Source organism: Clarias gariepinus, chromosome 1 (genome assembly GCF_024256425.1).
Source record: "Clarias gariepinus isolate MV-2021 ecotype Netherlands chromosome 1, CGAR_prim_01v2, whole genome shotgun sequence".
NCBI lineage: Eukaryota > Metazoa > Chordata > Actinopteri > Siluriformes > Clariidae > Clarias > Clarias gariepinus.
In genome coordinates this window covers 10675946-10697454 of record NC_071100.1, presented here as the reverse complement: position 1 = coordinate 10697454, position 21509 = coordinate 10675946, and the positions used below count along the sequence as shown (strand labels likewise).

Below are 21509 nucleotides of genomic sequence, written 5' to 3'. Positions count from 1 at the left end.
GTCACGTTATTTTGGTTTAAGCTATTTCTTGTATTTTTAATCACACTTAAAATACCGACGGTTATATGCGCGTGCTTAATCTGCGGTTCGGTTCTGGTTTCGGTCTGTTCTCATGAGTTGTAAAGCGAGAGGAACAAAGTATAAATATTGTTCATTTGATAAATTAGGCATCATGAATTTTAATTAAATCTATCTCTATTTTTTTTCACAGGAGTTTGTGAGTGAAAAGTGTCCTGTCTGCATCTGACTTCAGGAGTTTCCTGACCAACCGTCTCTAACGGTCATATTTAAAAGTCATAACGTACAGTTATAAAGTACAAAACGTTTCTGTTGGTGTTTAATTGTTTTTCTATGATTAATACTTATTTGTGGTGTTTTATGTTTTGTACATGTTTTCAAATTGAGACCTCATTTTTAAGTTGCTGCTGGTGTAAAACATTAAATATAAAATAAAAAATCTCAGTTTTATCTCGTTTGTCTTATGCTTCCTACCCTCACAGAATTCTGTTGACCATGGTTAATTATAATTAACCGAGGGTATTTAATTAAAATAATGGGAGGGGGGATTTTTAATAAAACGATGTCTATCCCACATGAACCAGACCTTTGGCAGATGTATGAACATCTGATTAAAGAGTGGATCAGGGACGTTTGAATTCATTTACGTCTTAAATACGTAGGCTAAAGGTCGTTCTAACAAACGCCCTCTGCCAGATGACGTCGTATAGACGTCTCCGCGACCTGTGTGTGCTATCTGGGTTTGGTCCCAGCTCTCTGCAGGTCATTCAATAGGTCCTCCCGTGTGGTTCTGGGATTTTTGCTCACAGTTCTTGTAATCATTTTGACCCCATGGAGTGATTTTTCCAGAGAATTTGCACAATTGGTGGCTAAATCTTATTGCCGTTGAGGTGTAATTTGCACAATATAGTTGAATCTAATCTAATCTAATCTGGCAGCACTGTAGTGTGACAGCACCGGTACACTAGAGGGCAGTAATCACGATGCTTTCTGTTGTCACAATGGATAAAAAAAAGCGTTGAAGAAAACATTCCGTTAAGGAAAAACAACAGAAACGCGTTTAATTTCTCGGGGTTATAAAGCCTGGGTGTGAATAATGTCATGGAGGTGCAGTGTCCGCGGCTGTGGGAAACGCAATCAGACGAAAGCTAAGGACGTGGTTATTCACCGCTTCCCCGAGAAAGACCTGGAGCTCTGCGGGAGATGGTTAGCGGCTATCGGCAGGGATGTGAACCACACGGGGAGGAAATACTCGTCTCTACGGGTCTGCAGCCAGCACTTCAGACCCGACGACTACGAGAGGGATTTAAAGGCGGAGTTACTGGGATGTGCACCAAAGAAGGTTTTAAAGAAAACGGCAGTTCCGTCTGTATTCCAGGGTAAACGGAGGACAGGCAGGAGGACAGCTCAGACTCATAATAAACCTCACAATCAGGTACAAACGAGTTTATTAGGGCTCTGTTTATACAGGGAACACTTTAACATCATTGTACGGTACATAAAACATCCTTAAATTGTGGATTAATAATGCACTATGTGCCGTTTTCTGTAGGAATAAGTATTCTAACGTTACTAAAACATTACTGTAAACAAAAATCAGAAAATAAGTTCCGGCGCGGCGTGTACACGTCATCAAACAGCGACAATACAGAGAAACAAGAATCGTATTCAGCAATGATGACTTGCATTAAAGCACAAAATGAAGATTTTTTTTTTTTTTATTAAAGCATGATTTACCACAGTTTTTTAATCCTGGACATTTTAAATATTTTAAGCTCTCTTAAAAAAAAAAAAAAAAAAACTGGTCAAGTTTAAACACCTCAGAATGATAAAATTTTTTCTTCTTCCATAAAGATCTTCACCAAGCTTTATCTTGGAGGACTCGATGAGTCCAGAGTGTGTTCAGTAATTCATTCAGACTCAGCTTAAATAAAGAATGAAAAAAAGTTATGTGGCTGAAAGTATGTGGGTCTAACTCAATAAGATCCAGAAGCATCATCTGAGATGTCTTTATAGATTTTACGCTTTCATTTTTGAGAAATGTCACCTCAGTTTAACATGAACCCCTTTTCGTGTAGTATTTTCTCCTACAAAGAATTGTGACGCGGTGGCATAGTGGTTGGCACTTTCGTCTCGCACCTGCAGGGTCTGAGTTCGATTCCCGCCTCGGGTGCTCCTGGTGCATGGAGTTTGCATGGTCTCCTCGTCCTTGGCGGGTTTCCTTTAACGTACAGCGGTACCTCGGCATACGAATGTAATCTGTTTTTGAGTTCTTAAGAAATTTTGTATTGCGAAACTCATTGTCCCATAGGAAATAATGTAAATTTAAATAATGTTTCAGCCACCCCTACATATTACCAATATTACCAAATTCCAATACTATAATATTCACATATAAAAAAACAATCAAAATATCTAGAAAAGACATGAAAATAAAGTAAAATAAGAAATAAATAGACATTAAACTTCACTTGGCCTTAATTTATGATTCCTCTTGGCACCATCTTAATTACAAAACAGATGACATCTAGTTTGGTCTTCCTGCTGGAAAGGAAGGATTAACATTGTATTAAATAATTCAGCTTAATAATGTTGAGTTTTACTTCTTGGTGGTGGATTTTCCATCTGCATAGGAATTAATAAACAACGATGACTGCAATAAAGCATTTGGCCACAAGAGGGCATGATTAACTCCAGTCATTTCTCACTCACTTATCACTCACTCACTCATCGTCTATACCGCTTTATCCTGTATTCAAAGTCGCAGGGACCCTGGAGCCTTTCCCAGGAGGCTTAGGGCACGAGGCAGGGTACACAGTCTACAGGGTGCCAATCCATTGCAGGGCGCACACACATACACACAATTACACACTCATTCACACACTACAGGCAATTTGGGAAGCCAATTAGCCTAATCTGCATGTTTTTGGACTGTGGGAGGAAACCGGAGTATGCGAAGGAAACCCACCAAGCACGGGAGGAACATGCAAACTCCATGCACACAGAGACGGAAATCAAGCCTGACTGGGAATCGAAACCCGAACCACTACGCCTACAATCATTTAAAAAACAGAAATAAAAAAGAGATACAGTATCATAAAGTATATTATAAATTATATATTAATGATAAGAAACACACAATACAGAATGTTACTGAGCTTTGAATGTTAAGAAAACAATGGACAAAGTTTAGTGTGTGTTGTAAACAGAACAGTGTTTGTCAGAATTGTATGTTGTAATGTGGTTTCTGTATGTGTACATCATGTATTTTACAATGGCTTTGAATGCAGCTATATCAAGTATACAATATTTTCTTTTTATATAGGTGTCTTCTGAAAAAGAAAATGCCCCGACTCCGCTCTCAGCATGTTCTGAGGTAGAAGAGATGTCTTGGCTTAAAGGTAAAGAATTGCATTCAAATTTTATTATTTAGATTCAGCTGGAAAGTTTTAATATAACATTTTTTTCTCCACAGCTGTTAAAAGTCTTCAGACTCCTCAGGGATCGAACATTTTTAAGTAAGCAGTCAATTTTATTTTCTTAGGTTTTATTAAAAGATTAAATAAATTCAGCAGTGTTGATGATGATGATGAATGTCACGACAACAGAGAATGCTTCTCCTTCTCCTTTACTCCAGGAGTCGTGAGGTGTTGGTGAGCACACAGTGTTTGCTGGAGCTCTTCCAGTTCTGCTGGCTTTGTCATCTAGAGTGCTGTATCACCATCGAGGGCAACGAGAAGCTGTTTTCAGTCACGCAGGAATGCCAGAGCTGTGGCCACCACCGAGACTGGAGGAGTCAGCCGCCCTCGGGGGAACCTGCGGGGATAGAACATCATCAGACAGTGCATGAAGAGGTGTGTGTTTATGTAAGCAGCTATTCTTTACGTCATTAAGTGTGGAAGCAGATGTTCTCAGAAAGCAGGACCACATTAATATAATCAGAAAGGGCTGATCACCATCGACTTAAACCTCCTTCTCTGGGGTAGGCAAAGTACACAAATCCTGTACTTGAATAAAGGTAGAAATACCCCAAGTCAAATGTTACTCAAGTGAAAGTAGAAGTGATCTATTTACATTTGTGCTTGAGTAAAAGTACAAATGTACTCACCTTGAAATTTACTTTAGTATCAAAAGTACTGAGCTTGTATTAGCTCAATGTAGCCTTTAAGTCAATGTAAGAGTAATTTATTCATTCATTTGTTCATTATCTATACGCTTATCCTGTATACAGGGTCGTGGGGGCCTGAATCCTATTACAGGAAACTTGGGGCACAAGGTGGATTTACATCATGGAAGGGGCGCTAATCTATTTCACACACTATGGGAAATTCAGAAACACCAGTTAGCCTAATCTTCATGTCTTTAAACTGTGGGAGGAAACCAGATTACCTAGAGGAAACCCACTAAGCACGTGGAGAACGTTCAGACCGGAATCGAACCCTCCACCCTAGAGGATGATGTCCTTGTGTTAACCACTCCACCAACCTGGCCACCAATGGCGATTATTCCCGCTTCGAATAATACACCGCCTTGTAGTTATTTAACGCAACACCATGTAGAGATATAGTGAAGTAAAAGTATCAATCCTTGTTATAGGATGTAGTGGAGCAAAAGTAAAAAAAAAATCCTCCAATGATAGTAAAAGAAACTAAGAATACGTGCTTAATATTGAGTAGGTCCCCTCTTGTGCTGCCATAACAGTGAAGGACTGTTTTTTTTTTTTTTGACACCTTTCTATCACAACCAGCATCAATTTGATCTACACTAGCTCTTCTATTGGATTTTTTGGATCTATTGGACTACACAGGCCAGCCTTCACTCCACATGTGCCTCAGTGATCCTTGGTGACCCCTAACCCTGTCTCTCACAGGTTCCCCGGTTTTCCTTCCTTGGATCACATCCCACAAGACCTAGAGTTTTGGAGATGCTCTGACCCAGTTGTCTAGCCATCACAATCTGGTCCTTCTCACAGCAGCGTCATTTCCAATATTTCATCACAATGGCGGCTGGAAGTGGGTTGGATATACCATGTTAGGCAAAAAGGGCAAGAGTGAATTTGACAAAGGCGAGATTGTGATGCTAGAGGACTGGGTCAGAGCGACTCCAAAACTCTAGGTCTTGTGGAATGTTCCTGGTCTGCAGTGGTCAGAACCTTTTAAACGTGATCCAAGGAAGGAAAACCAGTAAACTGGTCCACATGGGGTCATGGGTGGCCAAGGATCATTGATACACATGGGGAGTGAAGACTGGCCCGTGTAGTGTGATCCATTAGAGATCAGATTAAGGAAAATGTTAAAGCTGGTTGTGATAGAAATGTGTCGGAACACACAGTGGCAAAAGGGTAAACCTACTCGAGGAAGCTATCTCACTGTTATGGCTAATTTACTTAGCTACTTTCTAATTCTGCTCTTTATAAAATATAACATCTCTCTCTCTCTCACTCAGGTTGTGATTCAAACGGGGTCTTTGGTTAACGAGTGTCATGAACAAAGGTCAACTGAAGAGGACGGCGCATACCTCTCTAGTGACAATAACGATGATGAAGCAAGTTCACAGCAAAGGTTAAGAGTTAAGATCAAAAAGAGGAAATCAAATAAACAAGATAGTTCAGATGAACAGGAGCTACATTTAGATGAAGAGGTCACAGACTCTGACGTGTCCGTGGATGAAGATCTGTTCACAGCTTTAAAGGAGGACGGTGAGGGGAAACTTCTGGTGTGGTGTACAGAATGCAGGGCCGAGTCATCGCTCTCGTGTTCCATCCATCGACACAAAAAAGTGTTCTGCTGTACTCAGTGCGGCTCGGGCGACCAGACAGCGTCACGTGATTTTGAATCGCTGCCTGTCCGGTTTGACGACGTGGCCAGTTTTCAGATCCATGCCGAACAGGAGCACGGAACCAAACCATTTTATATACTGTGTCAGGACTGTGGAAAGTTTGTCACAGCAAAGAAAGAACACGTATGCGAACATAAAATTAAATTCATTGTCTGTCCGGAGTGCGGGAAGCGTTTCCTCACCGAGGGCGGGTTAAAGACGCACTACACTCAGCTCCACTCGGATTACGATCACCCGTGTAAATACTGTCTGAAGGTCTTTAAAACCAAGCCCGCCAAACTGGAGCACGAGCAGACCCACCCTAAAGACAATCAGCCCTACAGCTGTCCGGACTGTCCAGAGACGTTCGACAATATTCACAAACGCAATACACACGTCAAGTCCCACAGAGGTCCGCATAAATACGTGTGTGACGTGTGTGAGAAAGGCTTCAGGGATATAAACCGGCTGAGGAGGCACAAACTCATCCACTCTGGAGAAAAGCCCTTTAAATGCCACGTGTGCGAGCGTTCCTTTAACCGAACGGAAAATCTCGGTGCCCACATGCGCGTCCACACCGGGGAGAAACCTTTCACGTGCGAACAGTGCGGAGAGTCGTTCAGTCACAACGTCAGCCTGAAGAACCACAAGCAGCGACACCACGAGGCGGGTCTGACTCAGGAGGAAGAATGTGCTAAATGATGTTAAGAATAAATCGATAAGTAAAGAGGACGGGGTTTCTTAGTAAAGTGACAATGCGACAATTTTATTTACATTTTATGATAAGTTTTTGTCCCAGTTCTTGATGGTCTGAGTGTGTTTTCTGTACTGTATGGTGTTCCTAGACCCAGTCCAGACACTTGTGTTCTGTGTAGCAGCATTAAAAAATATTAATTCCTGATGACTACCGTTGTGTTCTTGTGATTCAGGTACTGAAATAAATCCATTACTTGTGAACAATTAACATCTTTTCTTTTACTGATTTACTTCACCTTACTGCAGGGGGTCTTAAATAGAGTTTGGGCTCGATTGACTTTAAAGAAAAATATCTTATTAATTCATTCTAGCAAATAAATATCAGACATATCAAAGTCAAGCCATACTTAAATCAAGCTAAAATTTTTAAATGTATTTTTACTTTTTATTGTTTTATGAATTCAGACACTCAGTCTTTCTTGACACTCACCAAGTTTATGAATTCATCAATAGATTAAGACATACTTGTGGTCCATCTGGCTCTGTGAAACACAAAGTACAATCTCTATGCTCCCTAACATATTCAACCTATTTACATATTTCAAGTGTTTTTTTTTCCCCCTGATGAGTTTTATTATGGACACGCAGCTGTTTAGTCCCAATCCCGTGAGTTCTCATCACGTGTGTGTGTGTGTGAAAATGCCCTTACTTTCAGTATTAAACATACTGTATTTATTATTATTGTTTTTTTTTTTACCATGCATTTGTTTAAGCGATCTCCATTCATGATTGTTCCCTAAACACATTTCTTTAACAAAGGTGAACACAGTCCTTACAAATGTTAATGTGTTGGTTAGTTCTTAACCCAATTTTAATCATTTGAAATTGGGTTAAGAACTAATCAATCAAATCTACTTAGGGTTTGGGTTAGTTGTTCTCCAGGGTCGTGAGGCAAGCCAAAAATCTTACTCCTTAGAAGTGTTGATTTATTTTTTTCTGTAAATTTAGGTTCACCTGGTGGATGGACCCAACATTACTGGCTGACTTCAATACTGAGCTGGTGAATGCAGAAGCTGTGTTGCTCCTTAAGGTGGTATTTTACAACAAATGTAATAAAATGTTTTAGCAGTTCTGAAGTTATACACTTACTGCTCAAAAGTTTGGGATCACTTGCGAATTTCTTTGTTTTTGTGATTTTAGTGATTTATATTCTATATCCTACAACAATACTGGAGATTTTAAAACTATGGAATGACACTTATGGACTTAGGTAATTATGTAACAACAACAATTGTAAGGCAGCTGTTATTTTAAGACATGAAGGTCAGCTGATCTGAAACAGTTCTTGCAAGAACAGTATTGTGTCGAGTGCATTTGCAAAACCCATCAAGCTCCATGATGAAACTGTCTCTCATGAAGACCTTCACAGGAAAACAAGACCAAAACGTTACCTCTGCTGTAGAGAAGGTTTTTCGAAATACTGTATTCCTGCAACCCTGGATAAATATATTACAAACTATTTTTCTAATTAAGATGTTAATGATTTAAATGGTCTTATTTATGGAGCTATTCTAGAGTCTACAAGCAGTCCATTTAAAGAATAGTGTTTTGTGATTCTCGTAGGCCAGAAGTATTGAAACAGTATCATGAAAAAGATTTAAGTTTTCTTGTAAACAATTCTCTCTTATTTCTTACTTTCTTATTGAAAACTCTTATGTTTACATCATCGGCGGTCATATAAGCATTTCACTTCATATAATACCGTCTATGACTGTGTAGGTGCTAAATAAAATTTTAATTTGAAATGTTGAGTAACAGTGATGTTATGAACAGTTATGTGTGGGATTTAATAATCTACTTTAAAATAATCTACTAATGCGCTAGCGTCTCAATGTAAACAAACACCTGCACCAATAAATATTTTTACTGGGATTAGTTCATATTTTCATTTTGGCTGAAATAACAGCGCTGGAGTCGTTTTAAGACAAAACTTCATCTTTATCTGATCTACTTTTTCCTTTTTTTTTCAAGAAGGACAACTTAGTATAAACTAAGCGTAAGATACTCAACCTTACAGAATATGATTCCTTTGTATTAATTAGTTAGACAGAGAGTTCTGCTGTACAGAAAGACACACAGACATGTAACTGGACTTCAACCTGAAACAACAACAATAATAAAAATAATAATAAGAAGAAGAATAATAAATTGACTGATTACATTAAAGCTGATCAGATTATTTCAACGCCTAAACGAGTAATTAGATTCCGGAATTATGTCTTTGCAGAGGATGTACTGTAACTGCTGGTTAATAATTTCCGTTGTGTTGTCTGACAGAAAATATGTAACGTAATTGATAACAGTTTTAAATTGGACATGTAAGGAAGGATTAGGTAAAACACACGTAATTACGTCATCAATATGCAAATACGCATGACGTCATCTATCGACATTTGGCAACTTTTCAAGCAGACTTTAGTCATATAATATTTGTCGATCTGAACCTGCTCTCTGTCTGAATGGAGTTGATATTAATAGTAATAAATGTACAAATAAGTTTATTAGACAGCTGTTTTATTTAAAAAAATAGATCCCTACAGCATTGAGGGAAATTTTTCTGGAACGTTTGTTTTACAGATTTTATATGGAAAAAGGCTTGGTTGTTACCTTACAGATTTTGTATCTCTAACAAACATAGAGAATTACATTTGAAAATTCTTCATAATATTTACATCAGTAATTATACTTTATGGATATTGATGATAAATGATAATTTTGTCTGAATGAATCAGAAAAATTAGCTCATCTTATTTATGAATGTGTACATTCAAAGAAGTTTTGGTGAGAAGTATCCCTGTATGTCCAGAGGAAAACAGGTTACAATTGTGATTTGACTTCAAAAGATGTGTTATTTTATTTTGAATCAAAGAGTACAGCCATTAATTTTATGTTGAATCTTATAATTTTATTTGGTAAATTTCATATTCATAAAAGTAAAAGAAATAGTAATTCGAAGCCTTGTTTGAAGGCTTGCTTAGTTGATATAAAACTATACGTGGATTCTATTCAGACTATTGACAGTAAAAAGTGTAAACAAACAATACTATTTGCTAAAGAACTGATTTTTTTTTTTATGATCCCATCTTGTTTTCTATAATTATTTTTATTTAGTTGCTGTATGTAGTTGTCAGGGGAGAAGTATTTGTAAAATAATGTTTGTAATGATTAATGTAAACCCTGTGTCTTGTTTTATATTTATTTTTTGTACTATTTGGATGTCTTGATGGTTTTGTATATTTGATATTGTTGTGTCTAGTTTTAATTAAAAAAAAGATTTAAAAAAAACAGCAGACTTTAACTACTTTCTTATTGATGGGAAGTACGAATCATTTTAGTGACTCGATTCTTTGAATCTCGTTCATCAAAATGAACGAATCGTTTTTGAATCATTTCGTTCATTTGATTAAAAATAAGTTAAAATGTAGCGTTTTCAATAAAAAAAAATACCCCAATACGACTACGTACACAAATTTTGACTATAGTTCCAGTTATATCATATCTGGATAGAATATCACAATGCAACTAAGGACATATTATAATAAACAGAATGAACAGCTCACCTCTTATACCTTCCAGTCGGAGTCGTTCGTTCTGTACATCATACGGAGGGTTTGCGATGCTTTGCGCATGCGCCCAATGAAAAATGAACGAATCACTCTCCGAGACGACTCGTTCATCTGAGTCATGTTAAAGATTCGTTCATGAACGACTCATCACTACTTTCCATTAAAAAGTGCAAATTTCCACGTGGATTAACGTTACATCATGTCAAGAAGACGCTGTATCCTGCGCTGTAAAAGTAAATTTGTTTTATATGCCCTTCCGAAGGAAGAATCTACAAAGACTGAGTGGCTACAATTTATTTTCCCAACAACACCTCAGCAGTACAATCCCAATCTTGTGTTGTGTTCGCGCCATTTTCCTGATAACTGCTTTTCCAATCTTGGGGAGTACAACGCGGGATTCGTCAAACGCTTGGTGTTAAAAGATGGATCAGTGCCCAGTTTATTTGGACCGGCTTGCTCCTCTGAACTTCTGCCTGTAAGTATGATTAATTAATTGATGATGGCATTTTCTTAAAAAGACGTATTTTCATCGTCAGACTCCGGCTCGAACTGATATAGGGTAAAACCGACGCCATCTTTTCTATGTATCGACGGGTCTCCAAAGGGGTCATTCAGTAATACTAATGGCCGTTTCGTTTTCCCGACACACGCTGTAACGGTAGACACATCATAAAGGACCGCGCCATTTAGTGAACTTTGACCGCATATTCACTGCATGTCGTAGTGTGTTTGAATTTGACCAATCACAGCAGTGAGGGCTCACGGGAAGGCACTGCAGGCTGGAGCAAAAGGCGTGCCGAAGGATAGGGGGCGTGTCGAAAGGTTTCTCATTGGTGAAAGGAGCTTCTTCGTTGGCCAATCAGCGTGCGGAAAGGTAGGGGTCGTGTGGACAGGTTTCTCATTGGTTAAAGGAGCTTCTGCGTTGGCCAATCAGCGTGCCGAAAGGTAGGGGTCGTGTGGAAAGGTTTCTCATTGGTTAAAGAAGTTTCTGCGTTGGCCAATCAGCGTACTAAAAAGGTAGGGGGCGTGTCGAAAGGTTTCTCATTGGTGAAAGGAGCTTTTGCGTCGGTTATCCTGTTTATATGTAAGTACCTTTAGTTTAGCGAAGAAGCACATGGCGGCGGTAAGGCTTTGTTTGGTTACTCAATATAACATTATTTTTTTCCGCTTGATTTTCGTCATTTAATTGTGGCATCGGAAGAGTGTTTACGGCATTTTTTTCTGACAGAGAGGTTTTTTAACTTGTGAAGACAAAGGGGTCATTCGGTCCTACATGCACTTTTTCGAGCTGTTTGGACTGAACTGTGTGTTAGGAGAGTGTGTACGCAACATTGATAAAGAGCCGCCCAGTGATTTTCTTTTCATTTATTAAAACAAGGTTCCTCTTCTAAAATCTGGCCACTCTCAAATGCCTGTTGATGTGACGCCACACCGACAGAGGCCGCTCCTATTAGTTGATTGACACCGGTGTTTTAGCAAAGACCCGCTCCCGAGTGAGAAGAAGCTGTCGGCCATTGTTGTTTCGCCGCTGGAGGAAAATGCCGCCTAAGCGATTGTGGTGTACAGTTGTTGGGTGTAATGGCGAACACAGCAGTCGCCATGTACTACCGACATCTGAGCCGCTGAGGACGCAGTGGCTGAATTTTATTTTTAAAGCGGACGTTCCCGCCGATTTACCTAAAACCGTTAATGTTTGCGCTAATCATTTTTCGCTAGACTGCTTTATAAACGCGGGTCAATATAAAGCAGGTTTCGCTACGAAGCTGCTCCTGAAAAATGGAGCTGTACCAACGCTTCGTGTTCCTGCTTCATCTTCATCAGGCTCGGTGAGTGTGATTTATCTTTCTATGAATCTTTGCAGATCGCCTTTTCTAATAATCACTATGAATGCCGAGTGTAAGTTACTTTACACTCTCATAGAACATGGTTATGTCTATATATATATATATATATATATATATATATATATATATATATGAAATAGGTTGCTTGAGAACAGAGCTACTTTTTACCAGGTAAAAGTACTTTTTTTTTTTTTTTTTTTTTTTTTTTTACACAACCATTGAGAATTTTTCATTAAAGTATATTACAAACTTTTCATTAGGACCCTAAAGAATCATATTAACTCATGAAAAAGTTATGTAATGTTGTTTAGTAAATACTAAGTTAATAATACTTCAAAAATATTAGAAATGACATAAATTTTATAATCAGCTTGTGGTCTGATATATACTTTTAAATGTAATTTGATTTTGATTATGGGTTTAATAGGGTTAAGGCTAGAACTAATACAGCTCGAGCTATTGCCCATGCGCACATCAATCTAACGTTATTTTTCTCTCACTACACAACAATAAATCTTTTAGTTTTTGTACTATTTGGATGTCTTGATGGTTTTATATATTTTATATTGTTGTGTCTAGTTCTAATTAATAAAAAAGGAAAAAAAACGAGCAGACTTTAGCTACTTTCTTATTAATGGGAAGTACGAATCATTTTAGTGACTCGGTTCTTTAAATCTCGTTCATCAAAAAGTATTACGGAAAGGATTAGGTTTAGACGTGAAAACCGATCCAATAGGTATAACAATTCATTCATTTCATTGTTAGTTTCTGGTCGGAGCTATATATCCCTTCTAGCTACGACCATGACTCAAACGCGCGAGGATGACGTCGCAACGCAGTATAATGTTTAGAAAGGAATATTTGTAATATCGATGTTTTACAGGGAAAAAAATGAAATTTTAATATAGAGGATTGTGTTGGCTGCATTACATAAACGCATTATTAGAAAGAACATTAGTGTTTAATATTAGCCTTTGTGTGAAACAGGCAACTTGCGCAACCAATTATAAAGACCTTTCGACAGCCCATTACTCCGATCTGCAGCTACCCCTTCCTCCGGAAAGGAGGGATTTAGACAGACTGATTCTTCGAACTGCTTCACACGAGTCATTTACGAATCATTTAGAAATAGGGTAAAATTAAATCTATTTTTGGAGAAAACCACTGTTTTTTGACCTTGCATACATGTAAACCTGTTTTAAGAGATTCATAAATCAATATTAGCAATCTTTAAAATTGCATAATTTAACCGTTTTTCTGATCTGCACTTCCAAAGCAGATCAATAACACACACGCCCCCACCGGAGGAGAAGACGCCGTAAAAAAAGAAGAAGAAGAAACCACTATCAAGAGCGAAGCTCCAGACCCCCAGGCGGTGAGTTTTTACACTGACTACACACACCTGACTACACACACGGGGCACCTGGTTCAGGATTAGTCCGGTCTGAGTGAATAACTGTGTGTGTCTGTCCTCAGGTCAGTGTGTTTATCAGGAGATGTGTTTAAAGGTTCTGTTTCACCTCTGGTTACATCATAGGGTCGAGCTGCATAACTGACGTCATTATGGCACCAATCACATGGTGACCTCGGCTGTTTGTTGTGGGAGAAATATTAAAGAATGACACACACATTTATCTTCACAAAGTCTGCTGCAATGTTTGTTTGTTTATTTATTTGAGCTGGCGCGAGCGTTCCGGAAGACGAGCAAAGAGTTTTAATAAATTTTGACTTAAAAAAACGAGCGTTGTCGTGGTTTACGAGCTCCGAGTGTCATGTATAACGCATGCGCTTGTTGTTTTGACACCGAGCGTCGCGTCATCACAACTGAGCCAACGGTTTTTCTCTCTCTGGCGCTGCGGGTATTCATCTCCCCTGCTGGGTCTTAGTGCTCGTCTCTTACTGGTATAATCAATCCGTGTGTGTGTTTTTCTTTCTCTCTGTGGAACGAATAATTTTAATTTCCATTATTTCTATGCTTTGATTTACGAGTGTTTTGGAATACGAGCCCTCTACCGGAACGAATTATGTTCGCAATTTAAGGTTCCATTACATTATTTGTAAGATATTTTGTTTGCATCTACGAACTGGTCCATTTGTAAATCAAATGTTTTCAATCAAACGAGTCGATACCGAATTAAACCATAACCTTTTCCCCGTGTACAGGTTAGCGACGTCCCGGCACTGAAACCGTGGGAGGAGGCCGTCCCCTGTCTACCGACCAGAACCATGGCGTGCCAGACCCACCCGCCAGTTCGGCACACACGCGGCACACAGCTGTCACTCAGGACTCTCGGGCCTCACTTCAAAAGTGCAGGTGTGTAACGTTTTTTTTTTTTTTTCCATTAGCTTCAGATGAAGATGAACTTTTGAGTAATGTTTCCCTGAATTGAAAATATGTTGAAATATTTTACAGCCGTCCAGGCCACTCTGTGTTTTCACAATCTCAGTAATGACGAATCCACAAACGCTCTCGAGCTCTCCCTTTTTCCACCAACCACCGCAAAGAGTTTGACCAAGAGAGCGACCAAGAGAGCCAGGACAAAGGGTGAGACATGAGAGGAAAACACTGGACCGACGTCCAACAAAAGAGTCGTGTTTAGTAAACGTTTTTTTGTTTTTTGTTTTTTTCCTCCCCCTACAGCCATTAAGAACGTAAGGAAGACTCCTGAGGGATCCAACATCTTACAGTAAGAATCAAGCATTGATTCCTTTATTTTTTTCTTGGGTAAAAAAAAAATTTGAGTTCGCAATATATATGAGGTACGTTCAAGTCAAACCGGGATTGTACAGAATAACAGAACGCAGTTATGAGAGTAAACACTCCTTTTATTTCTCTGTATAATCCCCTGCTATACTAATGGGAGCACTGGCTCAGGCGGTGTATGTGGCGATAACTTCCAGTCAAGTTCCTGTAATGTAATGAGTGGTGTTTGTGAATGAGTGTGTGTGTGTGTATACAGCTACCACAGACAGATGTGTCTCTTCCGCGAGTTGGCGATTTTCCGTTATCGGTCGGTTTAACGTTAATCTCTCTCTTTTGAAAAGAAAACTCACTGACATGCAGTATCAGATTTTTAGGCCAGGAAATGGTTAAAGGTAAAAATAAATAAAAATTGAGTATACGGGAGTTTTTAATCATATAAATTAATTTTAAATCGGAAATTGTGGTGAAAATAAATTAAATAACTTTTTTGTGTATTTCTATTACAGTTTTTTGTCTTTTTGCACATCTGCACTTTATGTTGTCTTTTTTTTTGTCTTTTGTATAGTTCTTCGTTACGTATGTTAATTTATGGTGTTCATTTGTTCTGTCTTAGTTAGCTAGCTAGTTTAATTTCTGTTGTATATAGCACTTTTGGTCCTGGTATTTCTTGGCTGCGTGAGTATTTACCCCCATTATCATGTGACCTCTGGCTACAGGTTTAAGTTCTTGACTTGACCACTCTTATTACATTTAGGTTCTTGTTCTCCAGATGGGAACCAGTCCTGATTAGTTTCCGTCATGATAATGATGATGATGCTTTTAAGGCTGGAAATATACTTGCTTTTAACTACGTGTACGCACTTGCGTGATGGCTGCCTCACGTATCCTGGGTTTTGTTTTTAGTTTATAGATCCAAACAAGATGTAATATGCAGGTAACCAGTAGGGGCAGTGTTGTCAGCTCGGCACATTTAAAAAAAAATGGAGAGAATTTTTACCTGTATGATGCATCACTGTGATAAATATGCATGTCACAACAGTGGGCGATGAGTACCGTTTAAAATGCCGACATGGTAACTTAGCTACTCAAGTGTCGCTGATTGAAACCTCCAGGTTGCCCCCTACTGGTCTCCTCTGGTAACATACACAGTGTATTCATAGTATAAGTATATGAACAATTTGCTGAGTCATTCTTCCCCCCGTGTTTATTGCAGGAGTCGTGAGGTGTTGGTGAGCACACAGTGTTTGCTGGAGCTCTTCCAGTTCTGTTGGCCTTGCCAAGTAAAGTGCGATTTCACTATCGAGGGCAACGAGAAGCTGTTTTCAGTCAAGCAGTACTGCCCGAGCTGTGACCACCACCGAGACTGGAGTAGTCAACCGCGCTCGGGGGAACCTGCAGGGAACGAAAATCATGAAACCCAACATGAACTGATGAGCGAAGAGGGTGAGGTGTGTGCGTTTTTTTTTTTTTATTATTATTTTATTTATTTTATTTTTTCTAATGTTCAGCTACATGTTAAATGATTTTTGTAATTCGATTTGTTAAATCAATGGGACAGTTCCTGATGCAGAATTAATTGATGCTGTTTTATGACATAATAGAACCTAAAAATACAGACTGTAAATAGTCTAAAATTCCTTTCAAATATATTATAACTAATACTTCTTTTGAGTGTAAGGGTAATTAGTAATATCGCCACCTAGTGGATTGGAGTGTGGAGCAGAATATTATCGAGAAGAAAAAAAAAATAGATTTAAACAAGTTACACAGCCTTTCAGTGCTATTTATTAGGGACGGGAATCAGCAGGCACCTCCCGATTATTCAAGATTCAGAGAACTTTTCAACGAGTCCCAGAGGGAAATTGCTTTTGTTTTGGTTACAGTTGCTTAAAAATGTTTGTTTTTCTGAGATGCAAAGAGGAATAAATAAAAAAAGGGCAACAGATCATAAAAAAAAACTGTTAACACTATAAGGACATCTTATTTATATAGGGCTGTAGCTATCGAATATTTTAGTAATGGAGTATATAAATGTACTTTTACTTAATTAAACACCAATGTAAAATATATAAGAAACATTTTTTTTTTATTGGAAAAATAAACTTTTACTTTTTAAATGCATACAGCGTTTTATCAAAAATAAACATTGTCATTATTCACAATACAAGGAACAGCTAAGTTACTTGAGATGAATTAAGTGTGTTAGTGTCCTACATTCTTATTTTAAAGCCTTTACTCAGATGCAAAAACTAAAGGTGTTTTAAATAACTTTAAGTATCAAAAAACAAAGGCACACATTAAAATACAAAAACACTGTTGGGAACTTTTTCAGAGACTAGGAGACGTTGGGATATTATTCAAGCAGAAGTAACTCTTTATTGAGAACTCGCAGAGCGTCGCTGTAGTCATTCATGTCTGACTGAAAACTCAGCTCTGGAGAGTTTATACTTTACAAAAGGGAGGGATACAAAGAGGTGGAGACAACCTAAACAAAGCATAGTGTAGTACAGGAGTCAGCCTGGTAACGGAAGTTCCCCAGCCCTGATCTCATCAGCATAACAGTGGCTTTCAAATGCATAGGTGCTAATCTAATCAGCCTGACAGTATCACCCAAACCTTTACATTATCATAGAGACAAAGGCACAGCCTGGTCTTGAAATTAGCATTCCCATTGACTTTAGGAATGTAAGGAAGTACATAAAGGCAAAAGGTTAATGTCTCTGACACCTGGGGTTCCAGACTTGATCTTCTTAGAATGTCACCAACTTTACCTTAAGATGTAAAACCCAATGTACATAACTTGTTCAGTTTGTATACTGATGTTATATTATGTTGGAAGCTAGATTTAACATTTTATAAATTTGTAATCCTACAACACTAAGTTGTGCAACTAAACTTTCAAAACTAAAAGTTTCAAAATCTACAGCTCAAAAATCGTAAGCCTTTACTGACAATTTCTGTCGTTTTCTCTTGCTGATTTCTTCATCTCTTGGCTCGCTGATAATTTTATCGCTACCTTCCATTTTGCATCCCGTAACAGAACGCTCCCCCAAATCAATACGCAGCTAACTGTTTGTGGTGTTTAGTGGCGGCTTGCGTCTGGAATCGCGCTGTGTAACGCCAAACAAATAATTGAGCAAAAACATAACGTAAGCTTTTAAAATTAATTAAAAGAAGCTTAGAGGCAAAATTTTTTGCCTCGATCACGTTTGTAATCGAATTGATGAGCGCAAATAGAGTGCACCTGTGTGTAATCTGATGTCAGTACAAATACAGCTGCTCTGTGACGGCCTCAGAGGTGGCCGAATACTTTTGCAAGCCACTGTACTTTTATTTATTTTTATATATATATATATTTTTTTTTCTCCATAAATAATGATTAATTAGGCGTAGCACATTTTCTATAACATTAGTTTTCTCTCTAAGAAACCCAAGTGCAGCATTTAAACAATACAAACTAATGTCAAATACAAGAGTTTGACATTTTAACTTTAAATTAAATTTACCACCATCCGGCATTATTATTGAATATAAACAAACTTAAATGTAAACGTAAATAATTCACTTCTACCACATGGTATGAATGTGTATGAATATGTGTGAGTAGTTGAGAGCGCGCCACCTGTAGGATTATAAAGAAAAGGTTTTTTGTTTTACCTCCTGGAACTTCTCAAAATGTGACAGTGACAGTGTGTAATAAGCGGGTTCAAGACAAATATTATAGATTATATTTGTTTTATAATTTTTTTTTATCATTCTATCCTTATTTCATTTTTTTTTTTTTTCATGTGAATATTTATGCTCTATTTTTCTTTATTATATTCTTTATGTGAATACACCATTTTATTATTTATTTAAATTTTAACTATTGGACGGTCGTACAAGCATTTCATTCTGTGTGTGTGACAAGTAAAATTGTAATTTGAAATAGAATTTGAATTCGGCTCACAGAGTTTGGAGAAAATTGCAGATCAAAGGCTTTTAACATGCAGGATTTTTAATAACATAACGCCATAAAAATGCGTTTCTGTTGCGCAATCTCCCGCGCTCGGTACTGAGCCGTTTATATCTGAGGCTGATCACCGGTCACCAATCAAACTGAAAACCGGACAATTCTACTCACGGGCCGATTGACCAGTTCATCTCTACTATAAACATAAAAATAATTTTAAAAATGGATTTTGGAGTCAGTGTGGCAATATATGTGAATCACCATACAAAAGAAACACGATTCATAACTGAATAATTATTTTTCTCTACTTATTAGGCAATTTTGGTAGCTTTTAATTTTTCAAGTCAAGACTCATAAGAAATACAGCTGCTTGAGACAAATCAGACAATAAACATTAAAGTTATGTTTGCAGTGCACAGCTCTATTAATGCTTAAAAAATAACTGTGAATGAATCTGTTAATACATTTGGTAAAAATAATTATATAGACAACTGTTGAAATTGGAAACTGTGTATTTCAACACTTTCTGTCTGATGCAGATCGTGGTGCAGATTGCGTCGTCAGATAATGAGGGGAGCGATCATATGTTCAACGAGGACGGCTTGTATTTGTCCAGCAACGATGAGGAGGCAAGCTCAGAGGAAGAGAAAGTGAGAAAGAAAAGAAAGAGGAAGTCTAAAGGCGGGGACAGTTCAGATGACTGGGAGCCGCATTTAGAGGAACAGATCACGGACTCTGACGAGTTGACGGATGAGGACCAGGAGGAGGACGGTCAGCGCAAGCTCGTGGTGTGGTGTACGGAGTGTGAGGGTGAGGCCACGCGCTCCTGTTCCGCCCATCGGCACAAGAAAACATTCTGTTGCGCTCGGTGCGGCTCAGGTGACGCTGTCCAGACACACACTTTAGAAACACTACCCGTCCGGTTCGACAACTTCGACACTTTTCAAATCCACGCCGAACAGGAGCACGGGACCAAGTCGTTCTATCAATTGTGTCCGGACTGTGGGAAGCTTCACACGGCTAAGAAGGAGCATGTGTGCGAACACAAAACCAAATTCATCGTCTGTCCGGAGTGCGGGAAGCGTTTCCTCTCCGAGGGCGGGTTAAAGATCCACTACGGTCAGCTCCACTCGGATTTCGATCACCCGTGTAAATACTGTCTGAAGGTCTTCAAAACCAGGCCCGCCAAACTGGAGCACGAGCAGACCCACCATAAAGACAATGAGCCCTATAGCTGTCCGGACTGTCCGCTGAATTTCGACAACATTCACGAACGAAACAAGCACGTCCGGTCCCACCGCGGTCCCCGTAAATACGAGTGTGACGTGTGCAAGAAAGGTTTTAAGGGGCTAAACCAGCTGAACAGGCACAAACTCATTCACTCTGGAGAAAAGCCTTTCAGATGCCAAGTGTGCGAGCGTTCTTTTAACCAGATGGAGAACCTCACGTCGCACATGCGTGTCCACACCGGGGAGAAACCTTTCATGTGTGAACTGTGCGGAGAGTCATTCAGTCACAATGTCAGCCTAAAGAACCACAAGCAGCGACACCACGAGGCGGGTCTGACTCACGAGGAGGACGACGACGAGGAGGAGGAAGAGGAAACCATGAATGATTTAGAGTAAAGGACTAATGACACTGGAGGAGTGCTGCATTAATACCTTGTTAGTCTATTAGGATGATTTGGTTACTGTATTTAATATTCAGATGCAGATGTGTACTGCAGATGAATATTAATTTTTTTATACACAGGTCTGAGGGCCATGCTCTACTTTATAAAGCCTGCCTTGCTAAAACTGCCAGTATGTCTTCTGATGTTATTTGTTTTATACAGACGTCTCTCTCTCTCTCTCTCTCTCTCTCTCTCTCTCTCTCACCGGCACCATAAATACAAATTACACAACTGTTGCTGGAACACTTTATCAGATGATGTTTCGGGTGTGTTTGACTGAAATGAAAACAGACATTACAAATAAGTCTCAAGAAAAAATCGTGTAGTCTGCCTTAAAGGTTTTAAAAAATCAGTCAGGATCGTTGCATTGTTCCAAATAAATAATTTCATTGTCTAGTCTTATGCTCACTTAGTCCCCAATTTATGAACATTTTAAGTTATGAATTTCCAAAGATACAGATGTATATTGTACACTGCAGTGCCACACATACCAATATTTACAATTATATACATTATTTTTAGTGTGTAAGTGAATGTATAAAAATGTGAGGGAATCCCATCCAGATTGGGTTGAGATTAATTAGATCATCAGTAGTCAACAGTGCCTTAAATACATGTTCTAGATGAGACTGTGGAGAACATTTTAAGAGAATGAAGTCATTCCTATCCTAATTTCTGAAGCTGTAGTTTCTAATTTTATGGCATTTATTTTACATCCAAACAAGTTACATCCCACATTTGTTTGTACAGTTATCCAATAAGCCAATCATATTCAAGCAGCATAGTGCTTTCAGTCATGCTGATACAGGGAAGAACCTCAGGTCATGTTCATGTCAAACATCAGAATGAACAAAATGTGCATGATTGTTGGTGCTAGAAGGACTGGATCAGCATAAACAGTATACATGCATCTTTTGTATACATGCACAGTAAATATACAGTACCGGTCAAAAGTTTGAACACTCTGTGGTCTTTCCTGATTTATTTTTTTTATTTTGTCTACACTGTAAAGCAATGCTGAAGGCTGAAACCTGCAATCTCCTTCGCCAATTTAGTGTTGGAGGTTCCAATCTTGAGTGTGAAGGTTTAATTACCTTTAAACCTTATGTTTAAGGTTTCAAATAATGGCACAGTTTTCTCAAGATATTGCAATGCACACATTATGGGTGACATAAAGAGG

At 38.5% G+C, this 21509-nt stretch overlaps 2 protein-coding genes across 5 annotated transcripts; both read left to right on the top strand.

Moving 5' to 3' along the window:
• Nucleotides 1-1037: 1037 nt before the first annotated feature.
• Nucleotides 1038-6799, top strand: LOC128513406 (zinc finger protein 502-like). Of its 2 annotated transcripts, none has more exons than XM_053487258.1 (5): nt 1038-1453; nt 3344-3419; nt 3494-3536; nt 3656-3872; nt 5464-6799. In XM_053487258.1, the coding sequence occupies exons 1-5, from the start codon at nt 1115-1117 to the stop codon at nt 6535-6537; spliced, it is 1749 nt and encodes a 582-aa protein (XP_053343233.1). In that variant the 5' UTR covers nt 1038-1114; the 3' UTR covers nt 6538-6799. The 2 variants fall into 2 exon arrangements, with proteins under 2 accessions (XP_053343233.1, XP_053343165.1); XM_053487190.1 differs by having other exon boundaries at nt 3656-3884.
• A 4434-nt stretch (nt 6800-11233) lies between these two features.
• LOC128513118 (zinc finger and BTB domain-containing protein 24-like) lies at nt 11234-20524 on the top strand. Of its 3 annotated transcripts, XM_053486969.1 has the most exons (8): nt 11234-11983; nt 13278-13376; nt 14165-14178; nt 14209-14315; nt 14415-14546; nt 14643-14688; nt 15919-16153; nt 19197-20523. In XM_053486969.1, the coding sequence occupies exons 1-8, from the start codon at nt 11696-11698 to the stop codon at nt 20280-20282; spliced, it is 2007 nt and encodes a 668-aa protein (XP_053342944.1). In that variant the 5' UTR covers nt 11234-11695; the 3' UTR covers nt 20283-20523. The 3 variants fall into 3 exon arrangements, with proteins under 3 accessions (XP_053342944.1, XP_053342866.1, XP_053342781.1); XM_053486891.1 differs by having other exon boundaries at nt 13281-13376; nt 14165-14315; nt 19197-20524; XM_053486806.1 differs by having other exon boundaries at nt 14165-14315; nt 19197-20524.
• The last annotated feature ends 985 nt before the right edge of the window (nt 20525-21509 follow it).